This window comes from Polyodon spathula, chromosome 21 (assembly GCF_017654505.1).
Source record: "Polyodon spathula isolate WHYD16114869_AA chromosome 21, ASM1765450v1, whole genome shotgun sequence".
Taxonomy (NCBI): Eukaryota; Metazoa; Chordata; class Actinopteri; order Acipenseriformes; family Polyodontidae; genus Polyodon; species Polyodon spathula.
Genome location: NC_054554.1, coordinates 1,910,478 through 1,928,839, shown reverse-complemented (window position 1 = coordinate 1,928,839; position 18,362 = coordinate 1,910,478). Strand labels below are relative to the sequence as shown.

General features: G+C 41.5%; 2 protein-coding genes across 2 annotated transcripts; one reads left to right on the top strand and one right to left on the bottom strand.

Annotated features, from left to right (window-relative positions):
• Nucleotides 1–16: 16 nt before the first annotated feature.
• On the bottom strand, nucleotides 17–2,096 carry LOC121296668 (probable ATP-dependent RNA helicase DDX28). The gene is given in 2 exon segments (XM_041222436.1): nucleotides 17–1,154; nucleotides 1,156–2,096. Coding segments are annotated over 2 exon segments (1,713 nt in total). The 5' UTR covers nucleotides 1,731–2,096.
• Nucleotides 2,097–2,155: 59 nt separating this feature from the next.
• dus2 (dihydrouridine synthase 2) lies at nucleotides 2,156–17,304 on the top strand. The gene is made up of 16 exons (XM_041222315.1): nucleotides 2,156–2,239; nucleotides 3,195–3,338; nucleotides 3,880–3,925; nucleotides 4,693–4,784; nucleotides 5,099–5,142; nucleotides 5,431–5,491; nucleotides 7,500–7,547; nucleotides 12,288–12,353; nucleotides 12,865–12,935; nucleotides 13,096–13,182; nucleotides 13,812–13,980; nucleotides 14,065–14,186; nucleotides 14,921–15,061; nucleotides 15,258–15,345; nucleotides 15,469–15,542; nucleotides 15,832–17,304. Exons 2-16 carry the CDS (start codon nucleotides 3,198–3,200, stop codon nucleotides 16,058–16,060), a joined length of 1,479 nt encoding a protein of 492 aa, XP_041078249.1. The 5' UTR covers nucleotides 2,156–2,239; nucleotides 3,195–3,197; the 3' UTR covers nucleotides 16,061–17,304.
• Nucleotides 17,305–18,362: the final 1,058 nt, after the last annotated feature.

Here is an 18,362-nt window from a genome sequence, read left to right as displayed (position 1 = left end):
AAATCTTGCACAAAGTTTATTCCATTTTAACATCAGAATCAAACTGTGTGAAATGTGCTTTTGGAGAAGGCTGGTGGATTGCAGACTCCAGGCCGGGGAGGCTGGCTCTCCTCCGAGCCGCAATTTCGATCTTCTGCACCAGCTCCACGTCCCAGGGGTGGGTGACGAAACTAACCACACTGCCTGGAGACTTGCTCCCCATGTGACCCACTCGCCCAGTCTGGTGGAGGTAGTCCGTGTGGGAAGGAGGAAAGTCATAGTTGATCACTGTCTTCACCCTCTGTGTATCCAGCCCCCTGGACACGATGTCTGTGCAGACTAAAACGTCGACCAGGCCCTTCTGAAAAGTATTAAAAATGCCTGCCCTCATTACAGCGGGCATCTGTCCTTGCAACCGTGCGTGCTTCACACCGTGGTCGTCCAGCAGGTACCCAAGCCAATTGACTGTGGAGGCACTGTTGCAGAAGACAAGCACCCCTGCACCATCCCTGTCTGCAGCTGCTGGGGTTCGTATGATCTGCAGCAGCTCCACCAGCTTGTCAGCCCCTCTCACCTTCAGGAAGGCCTGCTTCACGTGCGGCATGAGGTGGTGCAGCCTCTTACTCTTCACTGTCACGATGCTCCCCAAATTGGTGACTTGCTTTAGCAGTTCTCCAACGCCTCCAGGGAAGGTGGCGCCGATCACAACCAGCTGGGCTTTCCTGCCCAGGCCAAGAGTTTCCGACGGGTCTGATGCCACCTGCGTTTGGAGCAGGATTCTTTCCACCAGCTCTGCAAAGCTTTCGTCGAACAAGGTGTCCGCCTCGTCCATGACAACGTAGCTCAGGTCGCTCAAATCAATGTAGTTCCTGCGGAGTGCCTTCCACAAGGCGCCAGGGGTGGCGATCAAAATGTCCGGGGTGCCGCCGGAGAACGCCAGCTTGACGTTGCCAATCCCCCTGCCCCCTCCAACGTTTCTCACCACCAGTCCTAAAGGCGCGCCCAAAGACTTGGCGACAGCTTTGACCTGGTCGGCAAGCTCCCTGGACGGCACAAGCACAACACTCTGGGGTGCCTGGCTGTTCGATGCCCTTTCGTAGCGGTTGCGGCTCAGCTTGTGGATAAGGGGCAGCAAGTAGCACAACGTTTTGCCGCTCCCTGTTTCAGCAGCACACGACATTCTTTCCTTTCAACAGCTTGGGTATGGTCTGCAGCTGGACTGTGGTCGGGTAAACAATACCCATAGCCTGCAGCGCTTCTGTTAATTCCTGGCACAGCCACAGGGATTTAAAAGTTACAGCTTTTTCGACCCCCTTCTCTTCGCCTTCCTTGCCTCCTGCTACTGTGACGAAAGGGAGGTCCTTCTGAGTGCTGTTGATGGTGAAAAAGTCCCCAAATGATTTACTGTGCTTCCATCCTTCAGAAGCAAGGAGCGATCGATCGAATTTCCCCAGAGTGTAACTGGCAGGTTGGTTCAGTTTGGAATGCTTGCTGACAATAAGCATTTTTCCGGCTTTGGTGGTGCTGACTTTTTCCAGCCTTTTGCTTTTAATCTGTTTGACGTTGTCAATGCGTTCCTGCATCTGTCGTGGTATCCTTATAACCGTTTCCTGCTTGCCATTACTAGCGCTGGTCAATCCTCGTTTGATTGCAAAAAATCTGCAGCCCGCTGTGCTTGCTGTGTGACTTCTCAGTAGTTTTAAAGCGGGCATCAAATTTAGCACACACTTTCTAGCACCCAAACACAACATCTTGAAACCGGACACATATATAGTTAACTTACAGTAGAATTAATATCGGTATCACACAGATTTCCATATGCGTGCTGGTGCGCTTTAACTAGACTCAATACAAAGCTTGGAGTGCGTTTACTATACTACTACGACTACTAATAATATATTATTAACTCCCTTTCTCTTAAACTCAGTGTGTTTCTATGCCTATCACGTCTCATCTGTTCCAAAAAAAAACATCTCAAGTAGCTATTTTAGGGCAGCAACACTAGCAGCAAAGCTGTCAAGTAGAAGACTGATTATTTAGGGTCGTTCTAGTTTTTATCATAATAAAGTCCGAGTCTGATTTGTTTTTTTGGGGATGAAACTTGTCTCACATGTGCATTTTTCACTGCTGCCGCTGGGTGATGATGTTGATTCCGCGTGTCGCCAGGAAGAAACGTCACTTCGAGCCCACGTGTTTCTCCAGCTGGTTGGGTGTAATGGCTGTGGGATTGAGTTTATGAAAGTGCAGTTCCTAACGGCAGGTGAGACCCCTTCTGTTAAGCGATTCAGAAATGATTCAGCTCTACAGGCTTTGTTGATAGCGTAATCATGTTACATGTGAGTGGCCTCAGTACTGTGTGTCCATTTCGCTGAGCGGTTTAGAGAATCGTATAGTAAATGTCAGACTGCTGTGTTTAGTGCTATTAATACAGTACAGTGTTATAACGTATATTCAACATAGCAGACATGTTTACACTGCAGTTCAGTTGAATTGAACGGCCACAAGTCAAACTTTAGATATGTTTTACTGAAGGAACGTCTGGTTATGTTCAAGTTCACTCTGTATATTGCTTGTGACAACCAGGAGTATCATCCTCTGCTTGTTACACAGGGTATACAGTATTTCAGATCTTTAACTGTCAGGCCAATTCATTTTTTTTTAATAAACCCACCGCTGTGCATTCTGGTACATGTAGTCGTAATGGCTTCTAGCACGTAGACGGGTCATGCGTTGGGATGTGAAACGATATGGTCACTTTATCACTGACATACACAAACCAAACAATAAATAGAGTCACAATCACGCTTATTTTAACTACAGATAGAGGGGAGCTAAGTGTTTATTCAGTGTTTTATTAAACGGTCACCACTGTAAATATGATTACTGTAATAATAATATTGAGGCAAGTCTACAGGTGAATCCATGTAGAACACCAGCGAAGACCATGGGTAACAGTAGATAGCCCAACATTAGGGTTAATAGAGGTCCTTTACAGTAGCAACCTACTTTTGTTAATAGTGGTGCTTACAGTATACTATCTATTTTTTGTCAGTTTGAGGAGCAGTGCATGGCTTTCAGAATCTGGCACGCGTTCTGTTTTTTGTCAGTTTGAGGAGCAGTGCATGGCTTTCAGAATCTGGCACGCGTTCTGTTTTTCTTGTACCTTGTACTCACACTACAATGGTACAACATTCCGAATGCTTTTCTTTCTTTAGAGTATGAAAGAAGAGATGATCAAGCAGTCAGTGAGCAGACTGTGCTTCCGCAGCAAGGTGGCGCTGGCCCCGATGGTGAGAGTGGGCACTCTACCGATGAGGCTCCTGGCTCTGGACTATGGAGCTGACATCGTGTACTGTGAGGTAAGGAGGAAAACACTGAGACTACACTGCAGGGTCTCCTATTGAGGACAGCACTTCAGAACCTGCGATTCTTTAACAGATACACACAAAACCAATGCCCTACACTGAAATGAATGCACCATCCAAGCAAGCAAACTCCAAGCCTTCAAAAATAACTAAACAGTTCCAGCTCTCAGTTTGCTGTACCTTGTTCTCCTGACTTACAGAAGGGTGTTCTCAGAAACAGTACAATTGGCTGGAGAAAAGTTTGCTAGAGTTTGTAACATCGGTGTCACACTGTACAGGGGCTGCAGTTACATCATTGCCCTACTGTCAGTACAGTGCAGTGTAGGGTTACTGTTGTGAGTAAGTTACAGATACATTTTATTTCAAGTGATGGTGATTTCAGCTCATATACAGTGGTGAGGCCTACTTGCAGTGCTGTAGTTGAGTCAATGAAAAAAGCTTGAAAACAATCCTGTAACCCTATTTTAGAAAGGAATGTGAAATTGTCTTGTTTGCTAAAACTTTTCTCTTTTTCCTCTGTTTTTTTCCCATGTAGGAACTAATTGATATCAAAATGCTGCAGTGCAGGAGGGTCGTCAACGGTACGTTGTTGTTACAAAAAAGTAAAGGCCTCCAGCCGTGAGCATGTTTGGCTAAAAAATTCCAGTATCTTCCCCAATGCAAGCCATAGGCAAACTCCTTGTATTACCAAGTAACAGCATTTAGATTGTTTTCAATTGATAGAACATAAATATGTTAATATAATATATATATATATATATATATATATATATATATATATATAAAATCTATCTAGATATATAATAATATTATACTATATATATGTTATCTTAATCATCATTAAATGCATATTCGTAATAAATGCAATTATACAATATCTTCAACCCCAGTACAGTTACTTTTCCAAGCCATAACGAGCTAAGTACGTTCATGTTCAATTGAAAGACTTGCACTCCTTATACTTCTTACTCCGGCTGATTAAAACAGGAAGAGACATCAAGACGCGAACATGTTCTTCCACCGTACAGAGGTCTAAGCTGATCGCCGAGACTTCTGGACTCCCATTCGAGCGCCTGAAGAGAGGTAATGGAGCCGCTCCGTCTCTTTGCGAGTAGAGAAAGGAGTCTACCAATTTCCTGAGCCTGTACGGTCTTCACAGAGGCCTCCCTGGTAAGTATATATATATATATATTATTATATATATATATAATGATTATATAATATGTTATAGAGGGCATTAATAAGAGGTTCGGTTTGCTGGATTCATGCAGTACCAGTTACTTTTCTGAGCTGTGCAGGAATATGAAGACTGAGCCGCTGTCCTTTCTCTGTCGTTCTGCTTGTACAGAGGTGCTTGATACGGTGGATTTCGTAGCGCCTGAAGAGAGGGTAATGTTCCGTACCTGCGAAAGAGAAAAGGATCATGTGGTCTTTCAGATGGTAAGGACTGGATGAGAGAGAGAGAGAGAGAGAGAGAATATAAAAAAAAAAAAAAAAAAAAAAACAGCCAACAGCACCATATCCAAGGAGAGACTCAGGATCCAACGGGATACTCAGCAATCACTGAACTACTTAGTTGATGAGTAGTTAGCTAGCTAGGCAGTATTTTAACAGTATATGTTTTATTTAAATTCTTTGTCAGTGAGGTTTGCGGGCTACAGTTGTGCAGACTGTGCTGCTCGTGGCTTTGTACCCCTGTGTGTGCCTCAATGTGTTTAAGATCACAGTGATCTCTGCTGTTCTGTTTCTTGCAGGGCACTGCTGACCCAGAGAGAGCCTTGGCAGTTGCAAAGCTTGTGTGAGTTTGACAACCTCCTTTCATAAAGGCATTGCTGTTACATTAAAACTTAATAACAAATACAATGACTTGCTGTTCTGTGCATGTACTGGCCTTCTCATGCTTTTTGAATGCTGCCCTGTGCTCTGTAATAAGTCTATAGTACAGGAAGGGATTTTGCTTTTCCTGTTTTTTAAATTATTTTTATAAAAAAAAAAAAGTTTTATAAACCTAACAAGCCTAATGCAAAGCGTGCATTTTTCAATAAAGCATCAAAATGAAAAATCCCTTCTGATCATTTCTTCCAAGTGAGAATGATGTAGCAGCAATTGATGTCAACATGGGTTGCCCTAAAGAATATTCAACCAAGGTAAGCTGATCTGCACTGCAGGTATGCCACAAAAAGTCTATTATTATTATTACTACTACCATGTTATTTTAATCCTATTTGCAGCAGTATGTAACATTAAAGCATTGCAAAGTGTAATAAAGCCAACTAAATTCATTTCAAACACACAAAGGAGGGGGGTGGGAGTGACTAAAGGAAGGATGGCCAGCTATTAGGATGCATTGCCAGATAAAGACTGCGGATACCTTTTGCAGGGTTAATATCGGACAGTGAAAGGCAGTCTCTGTTCTGCTGCTCATTTATGCCACTGTAAGGCAATTCTTTTTCATGCTGGGAAGATGCCACTGTAATAAAGATTACAGAACAAACTGACACATTTGAAAACTATTTTAGAGTTGTGCTGTAGTTTTCTGCGCTTTTAAAACTGGATTTCGTAACATGCGTATAAAGGGAGTTTAAGCCCCAGGCTTGCAAATGCAGATGCTAGTCAAAAACTGGAGTGTTGTGCAGGTGGACCCCAGTCTGTTCATTCTTTCCTTCTAGCTATCTTTTTGTTTTGATTCATGTAAATGTGTTTGTGAACCTGCCCCGTGCCCCAGTCAATCCTGCTGCCTGCCTCACCACTGTGGATCCTGTTCTTTGACAGCTATCTTTTGTCCTGACACATACTTTCTTTTGTGTCCTCCCATGTTAAGTACTCTAAAGCACTGTTTGTGGGACTCCCCAGACACTCTCCAGACATGCTTCAGTTACTATTCAGTTACAATGCAATACAATTTGCTGTTATATAGTGCTCTTCATGCAGAGCACCCCAGGACACATTACAATGAAAACTCTTCTTTTTTTTTTCCCCAAAAAATACAAATCGCAACCTACAGTCCTGTACTTCTCTGGACACTTATTGTTGTCTGTCAGTTTTCTCACTGTCTCACTCGAGACTCTGAAATTCCCTATCCAGGGGTGGTAGTGAAATAAAACTATTTCCACTGGCTTATACAATGTGTTGTAGCAGCATATCGCTGATTCTTTATTTAAAACGTACGTGTGTCAGTGTGTGTGGGCACTGTGCTGCTGTCAAGTGGTTTTTGGATTTAAAAAGCTGAGGATTTTGCTCACAGGGCTTTCATGTGAAACAGTGTATCTTTTATTATTAGATTAAATATTTATTTAGCTAAATATGAAACATGGGAGAAGTACCAGACCATAAAGCATATTTGGATTTGATAAGGATGACTCTATACACAGACCCAGTCATTGTCTGATTGTCAGTGTTTTCCAGCAGATAACCCCTCCACCTGGTGCAAGTGGATATTTGTATGCATTTGTCATCAAATTAGGCTTTTTCTTCTTTAAATTATAAACAGGAGCAAGTCTTATTTACTGTAGATAGTAGATGAACAGTTGCGTGTTGTGCAGTATCTGTCTGTCAGTCTGGCTCTGCAAAATGAGGCAGAAAATGTGAAAGGCTAGATTATGATGGAGGGATTCAGTACAGCTTTACATGGATAATGATTCAGTCAAGAAATACAGCGCTGCTTTGTGACCTCTACTGCAGCATTCCCCTAGTGCTATTCAATCAAACTTCCAGACATGCCCAGACACAAACTCATGGGAACATTCAGTGTCCCATAGTTTACCATAGCATTAAGGAATAGCTTGAATGCTACCTTTTTGGATTTATTCCTGAATTTAATCATGATGGCGCTGCCAGTGCTCTTGCTATTCAGTTGTTATGGGTAAGCCACACTCCCGGACTTCTTGTTCTTCTGGTGTATTTATTTATTTTGTTGCACATCGTAACATTAAAACAAGACTTGAAATGTTTAGATTAATTTGTTTAGATTAATAATTAATTAGATTTCCTGCACACGTGACACAAACATCTGTGCGGCTCCAGCTGTGCCCGGCTGAGTAATTTCAGAGCAAGCTCTGTAATTGGACACCTCTGTCATAGAACCCTTATTAAGTCACTGTCCAGCATTTGCACTGCACCAGATTCATTCACCACGAGTTCTTGTGTTTCCTGCAGGGGGGCATGGGAGCGGCACTGTTATCAGACCCTGACAGGATTGAGAGGGTAAGTACCAGCGCTGCTGTTCTGTTCAGTATTTCACGTGCCTTCCTGCAGTTTTATTAAAAATCTGCCTCTTGCTTTTAAAAAGAAATTATGGAACCTGAACAGCAAAAGCGTTTCTAGCGTTTCAAATTTTCCATTCTTTTTCTAGAATGTCGTGCGTCTGTTTTTTGTTCTTTTTTGACAAGCGTGCGTCCAGTGAAAGCAGCCTCCTGATGCGAGACAGGTTTTGGCAGCTGTAAAGTTGGAAATGTTCTGGACCGTGGATTTATCAGCACCCAGCTAGAGATCACACGATTGGTCTGTGCAAGGTGCGCGTCGCTATCTGCAGCCTACCTAGCACGCTGCGGCAATGTGTAATGTAGCCAGGAGGGGTATCAAAGTCTTCATGGTTATTTGTAGCATGAGAGCTGTATTTACATTTGTCCCATTAGGATGAGAGCAGACTTTGCTTTGAAAAAAATAAGTTAGTCCAATTTTATTCATAAGGCTTCTTAAAAATGTTATGTGTTTTATATAAAAGTCACTTTATTATTTATTTATTTATTTATTTTTATTTCAACACCATGACCCAAAGCACCCCTTTCATTTTCTAACCCATAATTCACTGGACCGTCTTCGTGCTTTCAAAAACAAAAGATGCTGGAACCTTCATATGGAAATCTGCTGTTTGTGACTGAAAGGGTTCTGTTTAAATCTCCGAGATGCATTATCAGATGTTTGAACCAGGTGGCCCTGCCTTTTAAACAGCAGAACGGCTACAAAAACACAGCTAATGCCAAACCTGGCCGCTCTGTCATTGCTCTCTTCAAGCTGTGCAACGGCGGTCTCTTGCATGTTCCCCCTAACTGTGCTTGATTTGTCCTTATTGAGGTGTAGTTGTGCTCTGTGAGTGGTCTGTTAAGTGAGAGGGGAGGAAGGTTGCTATGCTCATAGCCGGCACACCTGGTGAAAGCATTTGAGATCAGGAGAGTGCCGGGAGCCTGTAGCCATGAGCACTATTAAATGCGGTTCAGTTTTTTTCTTCACAGAACCAGAGGGCACCCAAGTGATGAACCTACTCTGTGTTCTAATTTCCATCAGTACAGTACATTTCCATCTGAAGCACACGATGTCTCTCAGGAGTCTTTCAAAGTGGGTGTTTCTTTGCATTCCCCTAAGGTACAGTGCTCTGACATGCAGGGACACAAGCTCCCTTCCCTCTTGGAACCTTCCTAGAAGCCAAAACGATTACATTTCAGCTGCTGCTAAAAAATAATGTCTTCAATCTGCAGGCTGCTGTTAATACAATTGCATCTCTTCTCCAACCTTGTGTGTAAATGAGTGAATCACTTACTGTTTCTGTAAATATCTCTTGTAAAACAATCACTTTGTCTTTCCTCGTAGAGGAGAAATGAGGGTCAGATTGATTGAGCACAGATGGTTGAAGGAACATGTGGCTATTTTCAAATTTGCATGTGTGAATGACAAACTGCACGAGGTAATGACTTTATCATAAGATCTAATTTGCCCTATTTCCTGGAAATCACTGCTCTACAAAAACACAAACAAAATTAATTGGGAATTTGGGGAAATGATGCCTGCGTTTGTCATGTTTTTGTTGTTTGCGTCTTTGAACTTTGCCAGTCATGATCTGGAAACTCTACCTTCATTTTACTGTGTTTTTTCCCTTCTTGTTTCCTCAGTTGTCACCCCTGCATATTATATGCATTAAAACCTCACACTTACATGTGCAAAACAAGGCCCTCATGCTGAACAGCCCACAGAGCCAGCCGGATAATGATTAGTTGCCACCTGGAGAATTAAAATGACCTTTATAATTAATAACAGATCATCTTTGCTTTGTGAATAAGTTTGGTTGTTTCTGTCTTAATCCTATTTCTTTAACAGTGGGCTGTAAATGACTTCTTTCAGCATGAACTCCCTCTGCACTCTATGTAGCTGCCTCTTGGCAGAATAGTCCGGAAGTTTGGGTTCCTCATTCCGATACTGGGCTCCTCTGTCAGCGTACTCTTCTATTGGTATTGCAGACTAACCCCTGAGTTCATATGGTCCCTGCCAGGTTCAATTACCCGCTTTCCCCGACCACTCGCGAACGGTCCATTCAAAGAGGTCTTTATAAGCAGGTGGTCTGCCTTGGGGGGTACTGCACTAGAATTGCCTTAAGCCTCCTGTAAAGGATCCTCTTTGGACTATGGCATCCTTGCAGTCCCGTTGACAGCTATTAGAGGTATGATTTGCACCAAACGGCTTGTAAACACAACTGAGCCTTCTTGTTTTGGTAGCTTTATAAACAAAATATTAACTCTGCCACGGAGGATGCTAGGGTTTTGTTCATCAAAACAACAAATGGGAGTGAATGATAGTGGACAGAAGGGTGCTAATGACGAGGAGAGCCTGCATGCTTTGCCCCTGGAGAGAGTCCAGTGTTTCATCATTACACAGTGAAATAGAACTTCAGAAACGTGTACAGGAATGAACATGGGTCTGATAATGAGCAAGAAGCAGATTGTCAGGGGACCCACATGCTCAATAATGAGGTCTTCTTATCGAGGTGGATCATCACACTTCTGTAACAGTTGTGGTAATGGTTTTCTGGAATGTGACAGACTGTTATCCATTAACACATTCCAAACATTGTTCAGTCATTACGAGTTTTAAATATTATTCAATTGTTATGAGCATACATGCAAGCAGAGTTTTAAATATTATTCAATTGTTATGAGCATGCATGCAAGCAGAGTTTTAAATATTATTCAATTGTTATGAGCATGCATGCAAGCAGAGTTTTAAATATTATTCAATTGTTATGAGCATGCATGCAAGCAAAGTTTTAAATATTATTCAATTGTTGTGAGCACGCATGCAAGCAGAGTTTTAAATATTATTCAGTTGTTATGAGCATGCATGCAAGCAGAGTTTTAAATATTATTCAGTTGTTATGAGCACGCATGCAAGCAGAGTTTTAAACATTGTTCAGTCATTACGAGCATGCATGCTAGCAGATTTTTAAAGATTCTTCTTTTTTTCTTAACCCTCGTACAATGTTGGAGTATCTCAAATCCCATTCAGTTATTTTTTTTATTGTGTATTGTTTTTGGAGTTCTGTTGCTTTCTTCTTATGTAAACAACGTACATCTGCCTTGACGTATTGGCTTCCAAATTGATAACCACATCTTCTATGAGTCTTTGAGTCAATAACAAAAAAAACATTACCAATAGACATTAATTATGTGATACAGACACCTATTTCAGCACCTTATATCTCAGAAACAATTTGAGATGCAGACTTCATATTTGCAGGACTGTATGAACACATGGGATAACCTTGATCTGTGATTCTTTGCCAAGCACATTCCTCAGGAATTCACATGTTGCTGTGCCGAGGAGGTACTTTGTTTCCTTTTTCCATTCGTGTCTCCCATTGATTTGCATCTGTTAAATTGGCACAGCCAATACATTTTGATTTATTAACAATGAAATAAATAAAGATCGAAGGACGAGACGCAAAGCAGAGGTCCTGTTGTAAGCGACGTTGCAGCAGCAGTTGTCTCTGTCCCCTAGTCTCTGTAAGTCGCTATTTAATAATGATCACCAAGCAGAGATTTCTCAGAAGGTTCACAGGAAGATGAGTGTGTGGGTGTTGAGGGGGGAGAAACAGCAGATCACTAATGGACAGGTGGGCTGAAGCACAGGTAGCGCTGGGTCTCACTGTACGCACTGAAGCATGCGAAGGAGCTGTAATGATGTGCCTCGTTAGATGAAGTACCTGAATGCGTTCAGCTGTGACCTTGCAGCACGTTGTTACTCTTGTGCTCCATGGCAATTTTCAGGCACTGTAAACTGTTAGTTTCCATATCCTCCTTGTAGTCACACAGAATGGACAGCAGGTTTATTATCTGTGTATGCTTTTTCCCATGTTCGATGGTTACATTATCTATTGAATTACTTTGTGACCTGGATGGTCGGTATGGAAGGGTGTTCAGTCACCCGTGATCTCTCGGTGATTTCGCTGTGCAGGCGGGCTCTTCTGGGTTAGTCGCCTGTTGTACAATGAAAGATTTCAGACAGGCTCAGTAGGTTTCAGATTGTTTTCCCTTCACAGCCATTGGTCTATTAAAAGTCATTGTCATGTGTGGTGCATTTGGACCCCCTTGACTGCCATCAGCAAAGCTCCCAACAGCGTTTCCTTTTTTTCTAAGCTGCAGGTCTGTCAAAGATTGTGCCATTTTAATCATTTTGCACGATTGCTCTGGCACATAAACCAAAAAAGATTTTTCAGTCCTCAGCGACATTAATAAGAGATATGGTTAACGGTACAGACAAAGGTTCAGATGGAGCGTTAAATAAAATCGTTCATAGTAAACTTTACACATTTGTTTGTTATGTAACGTTTATCCAAGGCAAGGTGGGTCTTTCTGTTTCTTTAAACAAGGGGCAGTAAATATAGATACCCAATACTCATGGTCTAGAATCTGATAATAGGGGCAAATCAATAGTAATCCCTTTGTATTGCTGTGCAAGTCTTTATGTGCCCTGGAGCAGAAATGCTGGGTGGTGTTATATTTCACTTGGGAAGGGTAACTGAGATATAATTTTCTTTTCTTTTCAAATGCAGTGTTTGCAAGGCTGTTTGGTTGAGATCCGGCATCGCTGAGACTGCCTCCCCAGTGATGTGTGTCTTTGATTGAAGCAATCTCTTTTCTTCTTAAGCACATTATTGCTTTTTTGCCCCCCTCTTAGATTCTGAGAACCCTCGTCAAAGGAGTTTCAAAGCCAGTCACCTGTAAAATTCGAATCCTGCCTTCGGTAAGTGCGTTTCAGACATCATTCTCAATCCCAGTCTTTCAGGGTGATGGCTCTCCAGGGAATGGCAGTGAGTGAGCGCAGAAAAATGACCTGATTTGAAGAAGAAAAAAAAAGGAAAAATGTTTATTCAGCCTTTGCTTTGTCAAACAGCCTGTGTGTAATGCCAAGCTGTGCCAGTGCTCTCAGATTTTGAAAAGCTACACTGATGAGTGGGGGCTTTTCCTGCAGTCTGCTGAATCTCCCAGTGCTGGTTTCAAGGGTTAATGAACTTCACAGTTACACTGTGAAGAAACGCACATGAAGATCTCGCATCAAAAGTACTTGCCAAGAATACCGACTCGTTGTGGTTGAAATAATTGTAATATCTTAGTAAATCAGAAGAATTCAAAGCCTTAAGTGTGCAGTTAGCAACACCAAAATATTAAAATATTGATCAGATCCATCCTATTCGGAACATCATATTATATTACGTCATATTACTTTTTTCATTTTTGTATTTATTATCTTTCAGCTTGAAGATACTATAAGACTTGTCCAGCGGATTGAAAGGACCGGGGTGGCAGCGATTGCGGTTCATGGAAGGTGAGCTGAAAGAGGCTGCATGCTTTATTAGTGTTCTGTATCTAAACACAGCTTTCTCCTCACAACATGGACCTTTACAGTCGGCGATGCACATTGCTGAATCAATCTCGTGTTCTGGTACCATGTGTTCTAAGTACTGATGTTGCTTATTTCCACACAGGAAAAAGGAGGAGAGAACCCAGCATCCTGTCCACTGTGATGTCATCAAAGCGGTCGCTGAGGCAGTTTCCATTCCTGTTATAGCAAAGTAAGTTGAATATGTAATACTGCACCCAAACTGTGATAATGCCCTTCCTGGTTTGGGAGGTCGCTTCTATACACGGATCAGAAAAGAAAGCCAAACAGTGAAACGGGTTCATGTGCAGTTGCATTTGAATTCCCTGCACATCGTATCCCATAAATCAATTCATTGAGGTGTCAGAAGCGTTGTATGCGATTGCTGCTCTTGCCTTTCAAGACAGAGATGAGGATCTGCCTTCACAAAGTTAACACCATATAATGGAGGTGTTGTAGAGGGCAGTCTTTTTAAATAGAACTCCGTGATCAATTTCGTTCCCCTCAGTCTTAATCAATAAAAACACTCCTTGCTTCATAGAAACAACCAAATAGAGATTTTTTTTCTAAGTTTGTTGCAGTTTTACAGAAATAGTTTTTATTAATATATACTTTTGTAGCATAAATTATGTAAAAATAAATAAATAATTTCACTAAAAGTTGATGTGGTGCATACAGTAATGGGAAAAGCTGGCAATCACAGCTTTAAAGGCAAGGCTCACAGCACCCTGTTGCTGTATGTGTTACAGTGTGTGTGTGTGTGTGTGTATTGTGGAGCTTTGGAAAGCAGAGAGCACTGATGATGCCGCATTGTCTTCTCAGCGGGGGATCTCAAGACTGCATTAAAGTGCATTCAGATATCGAAGCCTTCCGAGCCGCTACGGGCGCGTCCTCGGTGATGCTGGCAAGAGCGGCAATGTGGAACCCCTCCGTCTTCAGGAGAGACGGTCCCCTGTCTCTGGAGCAGGTCACCAGAGAATACATCAGATACGTGAGTCTCTCGCAGTGCTGATACTCCGCATGCTGCCAGCGCAGTGGCACAATGAAACAAGTGTGGCACCTTGTGTGATTGCAGGCAATCCGCTACGATAATCACACCTTCAACACCAAGTACTGCCTCTGCCAGATGCTGAGGGACAAGCTGGAATCACCACAAGGCAAGAAGCTGCATTCTGCACAGTCCCACAGAGAAATCTGGTAAGGCTGTTATTAATTCCAATAAACCTGCATTTTTCAAGCATGAATAGTTAAATGCTATATTTAAAGAACTTGGAATTCATCAGGTCCGGGCTTGAGACACAAGAACAGCACTCACCAGATAAAACTTGCTCATGAACACACTACCAGTTGAGTTATAAAGGAAGTGTGATTGTTAACCTGCAATTTAGGGTTGCGTTAAATCCTGCACAGAAAGACTTGCGTCACAATATTTAAGTTCTTTGGTGCTATGAAATTGGTTTTGCTGACTATTTAAAGGAAAGAATAAAGCTGCCACCTAGTGGCGAATCTGCAGAGTACACGTGTGTCTGTATGTGTTTACTCTGAAGTGAACTGCCTGCAAAGCTCATAACAAATAATATATTATATATATATAATATATATATATATATATATATATATATATATATATATATATATATATATATATATATATAACAAAATCCAGTAAATGTACTTGAGAATAGCTGTATTTGGACTGTAAATATTATAGTTGGAGTACGGAAACAACTGGAAGATCTCCAAACTGAAGAACAGCTCTTTCTCTGCATTAAGCTCACCATGGAGTGAGATGCCTGATGCTGTTTCCATCACCCATGCAACCTTGTTTTGGCAACCCTGTATAAATGTATTGAAATCAATATAATGCTGATTGAGCTGTGTCCTTCTAAAAGACGACAGAGTGACAGTGATCTTTCTTCCGTTGTCCCCAGCGAAGCCTTTGATTCAGCAGAGTACTACAAGGAAACCACTGCCATGCTGGAGGCTCGATCAGCAGCCGAAGCCAGGAGGCACCACGCAGACGACCAGCTGGAGGATACAGACGTGACCACAATGACAGTCCGGTTTGACAGGCGAGTCGAAGAAACTTTCTTCAGCTCAGCAACTTCTGTACTTTAAACTGAGCTGTGCTTTCACATGCACGTTGCCCTAAAGCAGCTTCACTAGACACACTCCAAGACCAGAGGGGAGGGAGGGAAAGAGGCACACTTGCAGTGTAAAAGCACGCTGTACTCAAAGCAAACTTGTCATTTTCTGGGTTTGTTTCAGACGAGACTACCCTCCTCAAATCACACCCAAAATGTTTTTACTGGAGTGGAGCCGGAGAGAGCAGCTCCCGCAGCCTGTGTATGAAACTGTAAGTAGATTTGACCTGAGGAAGGATCGGCTGGCTTCAAATGCTGTATAGAGAATGTATAGAGTGCTGTAAACCGAGAGAATCTGGAGCTTTCGATTCCCATTCTTATTATCTTATTATCAGGTACAAAGACCTCTGGATAGATTTTTTCGCTCCACGGTAACAGCTGCAAACAAGAAATACAGATCCACAACCTGGTGAGTGCAAAATGATTATTATTTTTTTTTATTGGTGGAAAAAAGGTGGATAGATAGTATACCATAACCTGGGGTGGGGACAACACTTATATTGCGTAGCAGTTTTACCCATTCCAGGTTTACAAGCTTGATTAGCCATGGTGTACAGGTAGCAAACTCAGGTGTGCCTTATTGAACTCATAGTAAAACCAGGAACGGATCAAACTGCTATGCAATGGGAGTCTTATTTCTATTCCTGAAGTCTTTTCGGAATAGTCGCTCCTGTGTCTCATTTGTCTTGTGTTTTCAGGGATAAATCGAAGAAGCTGGCTGAGCAAACTGCTGCTCTCGTCTGTCTCAGGACCCTGGGGCTTCCAGAGGGGAGGATCGGCGAGGAGGAGAGCAACCTCGTGAAGAAGCGCAAGAGAGAGGAAAAAACTGAGTGCAGCGGATCTGCTGAGAGCGCAGAAGAGTCTGGGCATGCGGCAAATAAAAGAAACCATGTGTTTAGTACCCCTGAGTCAGAGGTGCCCCGTTAGGAGACTCCCTGGCGCTCTACAATATATACAGTAAAGAGGGATCAGCCTGGACTCTGCAGTGTATAGACAGAGGGGGCACTACCTCCTGGATAATAACACTGCTGCTTTTAATGAGGGATGTTGAGGGTTTTATGTACAGACTGCAGAATCTGTCATGTATTTGTATTATTATTGTTTAATGCTCTGAAGGCAGTGGTCTGCACTCCGTTGATGCTCTGTTCCGAGGAGTTCCGCTTACTGTATTGCATTCTTAAATGCTGACACTAGGTGGCAGGTTAGTTCCAAACAGCAATACAAACCAACAGCAGGGTATTCCCATAGGACACACACACACACACACACACACACACACACACATACACAAAGCCACAACCTGTTCCTCCGTCAATGTGGTTCCCTCATCTCAGCAGGCATGCATGCCTCATATCTATAGTAGATCAAAACCTAATATTCATATTACGGTATGTGTCTTCTGAAAGATAAGTCTGTTTCCCGGCTATCTGATTTGCATAACCAAATCAGGACATGCCAGTACACACATACATCAAATTCTATGTGGTACTCACAAGCAGGACACCCCCTGGCACCTTCTGTGAGCCGTTCACAGCGAGTTTTAATACCACACTCTGGATCACATGTAACAGTCATTATTTTTTTTCTTTCTAAGATTTATTGCATACACAGTAGTGGGAAAACAATAAATTAATTTTATTAAAATTCAGTGCATTCCATTGCATCTTAAACTTTTGTCTACTTAGTTTTTTTAATTATACTTTTCATTATAGTACATCTTCAATGAATAAAATGTGAAAAGAAAAACAAAATGATGCAAAAAGCTTCTAAACAGACACATTTTTAACAGAACAACACTGAGGGCTTACTCTCTTGGTCTTGATCAGCTCTGTCTGTGGTTAAATAACCAGCCTCATAGACACACATTCTAACCCCTTCCCTCATTTCAGAGTAGTTCCAAAGCATCTGTAAGAACATTGCACCAGTTGTCACCATGTGTCTCGCTCCATTGCATTGAGAGCACAAGTTGCCTCTTGTTTTGTGGCGTTTTTCTTGTTTTTGAACTGACTTGAGGTATTTGTGTTCTTTACTCAGCAGAGCTCCTCAAAGCCAACAAACTAGCATGTTTGAATGAAACCCTATGTAGCATACAAAACAACAAGCTTGATCAAGTGTGATTGACCCCCCCCCCCCCCCCCCAAAAAAAAAAAAAAAAATCACGTCCTGGAGAAAGATACTCCCCTAATCGGACTTAGCATAAAAGCATAGACAGACAGTCTGTCAAAACTGGCTGAAATAATTTAGAATCTGTCTGAAAAACTTCATTTAAAAAAAAAAAAAAATATATATATATATATATATATATAATATATATATATATATATATATATAATATATATAAATATATGAATTTTTTTTGCATGGCACTTAAAACTATTATTTTGTTTCCAATAACTAAATGGTGTTACTTGGTGTTACAAAAGATGAATTATGGATCCCTTAATAATTGATTGAAAAATAATCTGGGACTAGCACACACATAGAATCCATTGCTCTCTATATTAGAATATTAACCTCTATATTAGAGTTTCTTGTTTTTGGTTTTTGTTACTAGAACCTGATAAAGCCAGGAATGTTCTATATAGAATGTCTGCAACAACCATGTGTTCTAAGTGTGCATGCAATATTACTGTGTGAAACCCATTACTAGATACACTATATATATATATATATATATATATATATATATATATATATATATATATATATATATATAAATTAATAATATATATGTTATGTACATAATATAATATCAGTAAGGGGGTTTCTATAGTAATTTTCATGCCCAATAATTATTATAGTAAATTCAATTGTAAAAGAAGCACATGTTTTCATTGTGAGATTGTGAGGAATTGTTTTTTTTTTCTCTCCCCCCCCCCCCCCCCCCCCCCCCCTGACAAGGAACTAAATATCTTAAACCACATCTTCTTACTCCTACACCATTAGCGGATATCATGCGCTTTATCTTGTGCTTTTAAAGGTCATCAAACGAGATCAGGAACAGGGGCGTTGAATGTAAACAAAATAAGAGTGTCAAACATGCTGATTCCACTCTGAATAAAGAACAAAAAGGTAGCCCGCAGTCCGGAAAGGTCCTGTCTTTTCTTATTCTGTAAGCATTGATGCAAAGGTAATCTTCCAGAACAAGGCTCAAGGTAGCATTCTATTTTGAGGTGTTTTGGACATAATTTATTATTAAACATTGCATTGCTTTTAGTAAATTACTCCC